Source organism: Vicia villosa, linkage group LG5, assembly GCF_029867415.1.
Source record: "Vicia villosa cultivar HV-30 ecotype Madison, WI linkage group LG5, Vvil1.0, whole genome shotgun sequence".
Classification (NCBI taxonomy): Eukaryota; Viridiplantae; Streptophyta; class Magnoliopsida; order Fabales; family Fabaceae; genus Vicia; species Vicia villosa.
This window is the reverse complement of record NC_081184.1, coordinates 153,708,116-153,718,918: the sequence shown is the minus strand read 5'-3', so window position 1 is coordinate 153,718,918 and position 10,803 is coordinate 153,708,116. Positions and strand designations below refer to the sequence as shown.

At 32.4% G+C, this 10,803-nt stretch overlaps 1 protein-coding gene and 1 long non-coding RNA gene across 2 annotated transcripts; both read right to left on the bottom strand.

Moving 5' to 3' along the window:
* Positions 1-887: 887 nt before the first annotated feature.
* On the bottom strand, positions 888-1,721 carry LOC131607849 (basic blue protein-like). Its single transcript, XM_058879803.1, has 2 exons — positions 1,491-1,721; positions 888-1,332 (listed from the first exon to the last, which is right to left on the bottom strand). Exons 1-2 carry the CDS (start codon positions 1,654-1,656, stop codon positions 1,133-1,135), a joined length of 366 nt encoding a protein of 121 aa, XP_058735786.1. The 5' UTR covers positions 1,657-1,721; the 3' UTR covers positions 888-1,132.
* Positions 1,722-8,808: 7,087 nt separating this feature from the next.
* Positions 8,809-10,175, bottom strand: LOC131607848 (uncharacterized). The gene is made up of 2 exons (XR_009285424.1): positions 9,469-10,175; positions 8,809-9,062 (listed from the first exon to the last, which is right to left on the bottom strand). It is a non-coding gene; the product is annotated as an uncharacterized LOC131607848 (long non-coding RNA).
* Between the last annotated feature and the right edge of the window lie 628 nt (positions 10,176-10,803).

Genomic DNA, 10,803 nt, shown 5'->3' with positions numbered 1-10,803 from the left:
GTCTCTTTAGTGTTCTTAAACAATTTTAATATATAAGATGGTCAGCGTGCCTACAATTATTTTAGTGATGATTTTGAATTGAAAAATTGCAATTGCAAGAGGTCAATACTGCTCAATAAAATATTCTCATGTTGTTTAAATATCAAAGTCACACTGATTGAATTGAGATTTGAAAAGATCCAACCTTATTTAAAAAATTGATTAACTGAATTTGATCACATTTGTATCCCCTATATTTCAATAAAATTGAAAAAAACATACCCCGAGGCCTTGAGCAGAACATACATATTATGCATTATATTTGTAATTTCCTTATAGTGATGCATTATAGTGAGATATTCTTAAATAATAATGTTAATGCTTTTTGAATTTTGAGATCTACTTTAATTTTATTGATCCTTTCTAAATTCAATTCACATATATTTATTCTAAAAAAAGACTCTTTTGATGCAATGTGAATTTTCTTTTTGTTATAGAATTTTACTTTTTAATTTTGTCTAAATATACTATGGTGATCACTGTCACATTCATTAGAGTTTTATCCATGGCTTTTAATTAAGACGAAAACCATTCACAATTTTGTTGAGGTTGATTTTTCTGTTGTGGTTAATGCTCTTAACAAAAAATATATATATCTCTATCAACATCTTTAAATTCATTTTCAATGATTCTCTGTTTGAGCTTTAACTGTTACATAACTAATAACAAATATTAAATTAGACAAATATTTAAAGCGGGTGGGTTGGTATAGACGGCATTAAAAAGTGTGGGGTGCATGAAGCACATCTTTAGCCCAACTACCACGTCCGAGTCCATTCTTCTCAAATAAGTTTTTAAATAAAGAGTCTTAAATAACAAGTACAAACTAAATAGAGTCTGAAATAATATTGTAGAAATTAAAGTCATGTGTAGTTCATTCAAAGTGATCCAAAAATCATATTACACCATTCTTATTACTAGACCCATGATAACAAACATGGTACACTTAACACTTCACACCCATCTATCCTCTTATTTAATTTTAAGAACTCAACACAACCAGAGGTTATGAAATTTGCGAAACACACACATAAAAGATGAACACTGCATTATTATTGGTATGATAGTTATAAAGTATATAATATACTAAAATTTAGGCAGCATTGACGGCAATTTTCATCCCAGATTGGCAGTGACCAGGAAAATTGCAGATGAAGTAGTTCTGTCCCCTAGCAAGTCTGATCTGATCCTTTCCTGATCGATACACTTTGGCCCCTCTTGGTGTACTGCAGCCGTCATATGCTGCTTTGTTCACAGCCACCACATTGTGAGCACTTGGACTATAGTTGAAGACTGCACAAACATAAAAAAAATTTATAAATTAGTTATTATAATTAAATTAACATGAAATATTGAAGTCAATGGCCGAGTTGTCTAAGGCACCATACTAGAAAGTATAAAGTTTATAGCAAATATGTGTCATGATTTAGTAATAGAAAGGTGCTGCGTACCAAGTGTATCACCGGCCCTAAAGCGTTTTCCATTAGGCCAGCCAACTGTGTTAAAGGTCCAACCACCTTTACCTCCAACAGTGTAGGTTACAGCATGAGCCAACTCAGAGTTAAGAACAAAAAAGCAGAGTAGGAGAACCAATGCACTGCCTCTTCCCAAAGCCATGTTTTCTAGTAGTGTTTGGTGGAAAACTGTGAAAGAGATTGATTTAGAGGTGAGTGAATATGGAATGATTTGGGAAGGGTTTTATAATGGAGGAGTGAGTGAAGAGGTCTGCCTGCAGGAAATCTTAATGGGTGGTTGGTTAGAAAGTAAATGCCATTGAGAGCATCCACATCCATACCACTCAATTTGGTAGCATAAATGGACCCCACTTAATATATTATATTATTTTATAGTTTTTAGTTATTTAATTATTAAAACACATCTCTCAAATATCCATACCACTTATTTAAAATTTTAAATTGGGTCCCACTAATACTACAATTTGCTTCAATTCAATTTGTGATTGGTTAAAAGGAAAAAAATTTCTCAAAACCTGCCAAAGCTACGGTGCCACAAAAGGCAACGGTGGTTTATTGATAACTGAACCATTGCATTTAAATATTATTATTTTCTGACATTGAGTGGCTTTATATTATTAAGATACCACCGATATTCATGCTCTGAGGAGTACTCTTCTGACCAAGACGTGTGGGTCTGCCCAAACTCATTATGAAGTATATTTCATAATAACTCATTATCATTTTTAAAAAAATATATATTCATATCAATCATAAAAAGTTTGATTTATTAGTTTATTATTTATTATGTGTGTGTAGCTAGGAAACTAATTTATAGCCAATAGTTTTATATATATTTTATAGTTAAGTTGGATCAATAGTTAAATTAAGAGAAATGTTATTCTTACACCGTTTTTATAAATTACGGACAATATTGTTCATGTACGGATCTGCATTAACCAACTTCATTACTGCATTAATTAAATTTTTACACTGAATTAACCAAGTTTGATGATTGCTAAAAAATATTTTTAGTACCTGAATATTGCATTAGCCAACTTCATTACTGCATTACCCAAGTTTTTACACTGTATTAACCAAGTTTGGTGATTGCTAAAAATTATTTTTAATACCTGAATGTTGCATTAACTAACTTCATTATTGCATTAACCAAGTTTTTAAACTGCATTAACCAAATTTGAATAATGTTAATTTTACACCCATGAACAGTACTTTACAGTAGTCACCAAATTTGGTTAATGCAGTGTAAAAACCTGGTCAATGCAGTAATGAAGTTGGTTAATGCAACATCCAGGTATTAAAAATAATTTTTAGAAGTCATCAAACTTGGTTAATGCAGTATAAAAACTTGGTTAATGCAGTAATGAAATTGGTTAATGCACGTCCGTACATGAACAGTGTTGTCCGTAATTTTAAAAATAAAAAAAAATTATAAATATTATTATTTTATTTTAAAAAACATTGTTCACTGTATAAATATGGTGAACAGTGCTTGGTATAAGTATTGGTGTATGAATATGGTGTAAGAATAACATTACTCTTAAATTAAAGTTATCTGAATTGTCACCTCTGAGGCTAAATATATTTGTAAATAAATAGATTTGTAGATTAACTTGAACACATTTATTTACGGATTGATTTAAACAATTGTCCTATTTTACAGAGAGTAGATTAATTCATTGAATTCTTATTGTTAGATCTTAAAATAAATTGTCGAACTGATTTATAAATATCAAATGATACAAAAAAAATTCAACAATTTAAGTATTTTAATTAAAATGACAGTTTAAAATCGAGATAAAAATTAAATATATAAGATGATTGAATTAGTTTATCAAAATAAGTTGTAAGTTTATGAATACATGTTATAAATTTAGGAAGATTTTATAATTGTTTTACGCATGAATCATAATTGATGTTGATTGATTATGTTGGACTTTTGAATCGGTGGTATTGATTTTTAATGCAGTGGCATAGGGTAGACCTGTAAGGTTAGTACTCTAACGTCTAAGTCAGTTGCAGAGTTCAACATGAATGAAGTGAAAAGTGGAGATCAAAAAAGTGTGCATTGAATCTCGCGTGTCTTAATTATATGTGTTGGAAAATTTGATTGGACTTTGAATGGTTGGGCTAGAGACTTGGACTTCACCCGCATCGGGCCTTCGGCCGACCTAATACATCCCCCTCCCCCAATGCTTTTTGGGTGTTCACTAGTTGGAAAGTATTTAAAAGTTGAGGTCGGCACTTTGTTATCACATCCGACCATAAGGGGAAGTGGCAAGGCCATGAAGTAGTTACATAAGTAATGGAAAACAAGCACATCAAATTCATTTCCCGTCATTGAAACATTTAGTCAATTTTCGGGCGCGTTGATTTAGTCTCGCAAGTTAGGGTATGACGCCCTTCTCTAGGGAATTCAGTTCACTTGTATTCCTAAGGCGCAATCTGACCATTGATTTATAACTTTTTGTTTTCCCCTTTGATCCGGCCCGATGTTCGCTCTCCTTTATATTAAGATCTCTTGACTTGTATGGGACATTTTGTCATTTCTGAGATCCAGTTTCCCTTTGTGAGAGTGTTTTTCTTCCTTTTAATGAGCATTTTCTTGAGCGCTCATCCTCTTCAGAACATAGCTTTTCCATTATGCGTTTAATTTCTACCTTCTTCACCATATTCTATTCTCTTTAGGTACCTTTTGTACCATGAGTTTATTCCTTCGCACCTAGTTTTTATCATGTCATGACTCGTGTAAATGATCACCATGTAAGTTTATCTAGTGATTATGGAAGTAGTTATTCTTACCCTTTAGATAGAGCAGAAACATCTTTTGGTTTAAATTTTCATCGTCCAATTAACAATCGTTTAGTTCCAGTCATTATAATTGTGTTTGATGATTTTGAGTTGGAAAGGTTTTCTAGTGATTCTCTTGATAGAGAATGAGTCTTCCTTCGATTTTCTCCTTTATGATGAGGATGTTGGAGGTGATAGTGTTGTAAGTTCCACGCCTACTCCATCTGGAACTACGGAGATTTAGCCTTCCTTGCTTTGACTACACCGGAGATGAAAGTTGCTGCCTTGAATAGGGATGAGGTTTGAAATTTCATCAAGACTTACCACACTATGATTGGGATCCAAGTGATGGCAATATTAAATATCATATGGCGTGTGGGACCCATCATGAGGGTGTTTATTGGCTCAAGCCATTTAATATATTCTGCGCTAACGAGATACATCTAAAAAGTATTGAGTTAGTGGAAGTGGTTGAAACGAGTAAGTATAGTTGGGTGGACTCTGAAATATTGGGAACATGTTCTACTTTCAATAATTCCGTAGTTATGAGGGAGACTAATATTGAACTAGGTATTCCCTCTGATTGGTCGGTCCTCCTCGTAGAATTAGGCAAAAGGATATGTAACAGCTTCGGGGGGTGTTGTATTCCTTTCTATGAACATTTGTTTACCCATATAAATCTGTGGTTGATGTTGTCCGAGTTCGAATTGGAGGTATTGAGGTTTTTAAAGGTTGCCCCCGGTACTTCATCTTGGCGCCTAGGTTTTAATATGGGAGTTCCAAGTTTGGGCCAATTATCGGTATTGGAAGCCCTCATGTCGACTATTCTTCCATCTTTATGTTGTGATACATACCTTTCAGAATAATATTCAAGTTCAAGTGTTCATCATACTACAAAAAGAAGTTCCCCAATTTTTCTTTATTCCCGAGAGCTAAGATAATTTCTGGAACTGCTTCGTGCTAGTAAGGTCTTGTATTCTTGAGGCTCATTCCATGTTTTATCATGTTTTTTTACTAAGATTCCTCTTTCTATTGACACCCAATGCTTGCCCCCTCGTTCGTGAACATATAGGTTTCGAAACTATTGGACTTGGGTCCATTTCAAACGTGAGCCTCATGAATATTTTATTCGTCTTGATTTTGTTACTCTTGAAAATATTGAGACGAAGAAAGATCTTGACACTTTTTATGGAAATCTTGGTTATGAGGAGGGGTTCAACCATACTAAGGTAAAACCTTCCCTGTAGAGGAAATGGTTAATCAATACCCGTGTTATTGTGGGCGTGGCCATTAGTCTGAAGAGGAGGGAAATAATTGATGAGAATAGAGTCATCCCCTTGTAGGTTTTTTCATATGGGGTTTTTGGTATTTGTAGATGAAATGAATGCCCTGAAGAATGTCTTTGACCGATATCTCCTTCTATAGGCACTCGATCGATTTTTTGGATCCACAGGGCTTTCTTTCTCCCATAGGGGATTTACTTTCATGTTCATCTTGAACTATATTCGGATCTGTCAAACTTCCAATGTAAATTAAGTTTCTCAAAGTGGTACAGCCTATCGCCATGATGAAGAAAGATCCTAAATTTGCGGCAGAGGCTCGTTTCTCCAGTCACAATTGCGTTAATCCATCGAGTCTTTCGATTTCTCTTTCAGATAGGATGATTTCTGGTGATAACGAATGGATTGTCTTCATACAAAGGTTTTCTTTTGAATCTTCTTAATTACAGTCATTGAAATTGGTAGTTGGATTGGGAAAGCTGAAGGAGATGTATTTCGTCGCAAGGTTAAGAATGAAATGAGTTTCAGACGTGATTTCTTCGTAACTTAGCTTTGGATAAAATGAGAATTGATCGTGAAATATCGTGGGTATTCGATGTTGATTCCCACATATAATACCATTTTTATGTGCGGGACCAAAATTGATGTTGATTGACTATGTTAAACTCTTGAAGCAGTGGTGTTGATCTCCGTGGCAGTGGTACGGGATAGACCTACAAAGTTGGCACTCCAACGTTCAAATCAGTTAAAGAGTCCAACATGAATAAAGTGAAAAGTGTAAAACAAAAAAGTGTACTTTGAATCAGATGTGTCTTGATAAATGCGTTAGACAATTTGATTGGGCTTTGAAAGGTTGGGTTGAACACTTGGACTTCGCTCGTATTTGACCTTTGACCGGCACATAACAATAATTATATGGGTTAAATATGTATTTAGTCCCTATAAATATGCGACCCTGCATTTTTAGTCCCTTTAAAATTTTTCTTCAATAAATGGTTCTTCTAAAATTTTTATGCATGCAATTTCAGTCCCTACTATTTTCTAAAATTTTAAAAACTGTTTAATTACCCTTTAATTTTTAAATTTTTGAATAATTTTTTTTTATATATGTTTAGAATGCTGTAAAATATTTATTTACCAAGTTTTAGAATTTTTTAAAACGAAAAGAATTAAATATGAATTTTTTAAATTTCAAAAAATAATGATAAAAGTAATGAAAATCTCAACTTAGAAATTAAATTTTGAGTTTCTTTTTTTTCCAGGAACTTTTTAAAACATTATGAACATATGTGCAAAATAATCATTCTAAAATACACATTGGTTTGACAGTAGGGACTGAAACTAGGTGCATAATAATTTTATAAGGACCATTCATTGAAGGAAAATTTTATAGGAACTAAAAATGCAGGGTCACATATTTATAAGGACTAAAAACGTATTTAACCCTAATTATATTCAAAATTATCCTTTTAATGAATCATTAGTAGAAGAAAAATGTGAGTAAGCTAAACATGTAACATGAAGCTATTTTTACTCCAAATTAAAAACCCTAACTCTAATTTCTTACAACTAAATTTCAAATATCAATAACTTTGTTCATCCGTCGATTTTGCATAATCAAACTTTAGTTCATTCATCTTAAGTGGTAGGCACGAAGATGAAGTGTTATGTTATAAAATACTAGATTTTTTGTCGTAATATTGTTTCATTGAAACGTTATCGTTATAAACAATTAGATATATATAAAAAACTAATTAGCTATTAAAAATATAAATAACTAATCGATTACAAATATAATGTAAAGGATGATAAAATGTATTTTAACATTAAATATATGTAAAAACAAACTAATGAATCTTGAATTTGAGAGAAGAAAAAAGTTTTGATGTGAAATGCTTAACATAAAAGCCTAAATTCATGCCCTCAAAGAGGCACAAAATATGGAAGTCATCTTAAGCATTTTCTCGTTTCTTCGGTATAAAAGTCTTCACTCATTAATTCAACCCATAATGATTCTAGAATGTACTTTATTTGGCCAAGTTGTTGTTGTTAATTAAGGTATCAATTAGTTTATGATCCTAAATATGATGATAGTGGTTCAAGTTAAACTCCACTAAATATGGCAAAGTTTTTAATTGTCAATTAGTGGATCTAACTTTAAATTTGGTTTTCCGGCACCGCTTCACATATGTCTAAGTCTAACTGACCCATTGAAACCAATTGTCAATATGTGCCAACTCCCCCACCATGACATAAATTTCCTTTGAAGTGTCCTACAAGAAGGTACATCAATAAATGGTTATGGTTGACTTAGACTTCTACTACTGACAGTAGGTTTTTTAGTCCACAAAATGGGCTAGTGTTTTTGTTTTTATTTGGGTGCCCATATTTCAAGACGATAATTCAATTTAATCTTTGGATGTGTTTGTTTCGTAAAATAAGTATTGAATAGAATAATATTAGACAACATAAAATAGTACAAGATAATTTTTTTTATATTGTGTTTGATGATCAATGTATTAGACAAATTTTTATTTATTTTGTTTGGTATGTCTTTGCATCGATTAAAATAAAATAACAACATTTACTATAATATTTTTTATTGATATATAAATTTTAATATTTATAAATTTAAATATTAAATAATGAGAAGAAGGAAAAAAATAAAGAGATAGTAAAAAATAATATTATTTTATTATAATATTCTTTGTTGATATATAAAATATTACTATTATATTTATTAATAAAAATATTAAATAATAAGAGAGGATGATATTTTGATGTGTTTTTTTGATAATTTGTGTTTGTGACAAAAACATAGTTCATTGAAGAATAATTTTTTTTGTCTTTGTCCAGTCCCTTATCATAAGTTTTGTCCAATTCCCTGATTAACTTCTGCATCATATATGGTACAAAAAAAGTTGTGTTGTCTCACCCCTCGTTTTTAAGCAAATCAAATGCACCTTTTAAGTGTTAGATTATGTTTTGTTAGTTTGAGTTAAATATGAAACATTTCAGTAAAATTCAAATTATTTGGTGTTTTTTATATAAAAGATTTAGATAAATTGGACTCTAGAGTTCATGAGAACTAGAGCACATCTCAGAAATCAAATAACTTTCATAGAAACATTAATAATTACCAACTTCTTCACATCCACGGAGATTTGAATTTTTCTTAAAGGAAAATATGTATATATAGATAAAAAAAAATGAAAAGGATTGCATAAGAGCACAAATAGATGCAGAGAATGCTAAAAAAGTCAAAACAAAAGGAAATACAAATAACACCGAGAAGCAATTAGAAACAAGGAAACAATGAAACTCCAAACAAATTGTCACTTCACTAATGAGTAGCAAGCTAGAACTCAAAAACGAGAACCATCATCAACAAAACATTGTCCTCTAAAAGCACCAGATACCATTTCCATGTAATGGAAATATTCTTATCTTCCATGGTCTTTTATGTTGATAGGCGAACCTGGAAAAATAGAGTCGCTTAGAAATCTCCAAATAGTCTACAACTGAGTGCCAAATCACTAAGAGACCTCATAAATACACATCGAACCTCCTAAGGAAGTAAAAAAGCTCAAAAAGTGAACGGATAGAGTTCGAGAAAAAAACACCCTCCCTAACAACCTAAGATCCTAGTCCACAGATTCATTGATACATCACAGGTAACGAACAATTGAGAAACAGATTTAACAGGCATAACATAAGCTAAATTATCATACTCTAATAGAGTTTTCATGAAAAAATATCACTCTAGAGGAAGCCTAGTTACCCCAAACAGATGCCAAAATCTAAGCTAAACAAATAGGAAGTGAGGTAACCATAATAAAATGTGTAAAGTGTTTTTGATAGAACCATAACAACTAACATCTTACCAAGGAAAAAATAGTTCCTTCAACGGCCAGAAGAAGATCATTGATCAACTCCTGTTCATAATCAAACAAAAGAATCTTCCACTTCATATTCCAAACATATTCTCATCATCCCAAAAGGAAATCTCACCAACTTTTGCCTTTTTTCTGATATGAAATGTGAAATATAACTCTAAGAAGGACAAGACCCACCCACAAATCATCCCAAAAAAAGGTGGGCGTTCGATTTACCACCTTTCATTTAAGCCTTCCATAAATCAACCAATCGAATTTCCGAACTTGGATCCCAAGAGAGACACCTTTTTCCATTAAGCAGAATAAGTTTAGAACTTATAGGACATATCCTCTAAGAAAGAGGAAACAACTCGATCCCCATATCTAGCTGAGTAAATATCCCTCCAAAGACTAATCACACCTGAGAGCGATTCCCACCACCAATTAACAAGAAGAGCTAGGTTAGCTAGGTGAAAATTACGAATTACAAGACCATCATTTTTCTTAGGTTTTACAACACCAACCCATTTAAACCAAAGGGTCTTAAATTTACCATCCAAACTACCCCATGATAATCTCTTATGAATCTGAATAATCTTTTTCCAAACCTTATTATACCTCTTCAAGAAAGTTAGGAAGAAAATAAGGATTTCATTCAAAACAAAATTGAGAAGAATCGCTCTACCCCCTCCCATTTCAAATAAAAAGTATGTGAATCCAAGAGAAGAAACATTTTATGATAAAATATACAAGAGGGATCCTAATTAGTCTCTGTAATACGGTGAACTGACTTTTTATCAATCGAAATGTCGCGGTAAGCAAGAGTCGCCACCGACTTTTATTTTATCCAATTTTAGGAAAGGCTAAAAGAACAGGAAAATACCTTTTTTAAAAGATTTTGAGTTCGGGGGGTAAGTTATGCAAAGGGAAGGTGTAAGGCACCCTTTGCATCCATGGTTATCCATGGGCTCTTAATTGCTTAGCTCACTTTTGTTTGTTTGAATTGTTTGATTTGTTTGAAAAGAGCAGTGTGTAAAAAGTAAAAACTTTGTTCAAGGACTTCAGCTTGTAAATAAGCGTAGCCTTGTTTTGAAAGTATTTGAAATTGAGTCGGAAAAGTATTTTTGATTTGAATTTGAAAAGAGCGAGCAATTAGTAGCAACTACCCTAAGTTTGAAAATTCGTTCTTTTAGCTTTTCGAGGCGAAAGGATCTATCCATACCATGAAGGGTAGGAAGTCTTTCAATTGGATGTTAAGGGTCATCGAGGATCGTTCGCCATAAGACTGTCCCGTGCCATAAAGAGGGCAGGTAGTCTAAGGGAAGGATATAATAGTCATTAATC

What these genes read in the sequence shown, in the direction of transcription:
- LOC131607849 (XM_058879803.1), bottom strand. Translation starts at nt 1,656, where the DNA reads ATGGCTTTGGGAAGAGGCAGTGCATTGGTTCTCCTACTCTGCTTTTTT. An exon ending in TAGGGCCGGTGATACACTTG is followed by an intron (nt 1,333 to 1,490) that starts GTACGCAGCACC and finishes ATGTTTGTGCAG; the next exon opens with TCTTCAACTATAGTCCAAGT.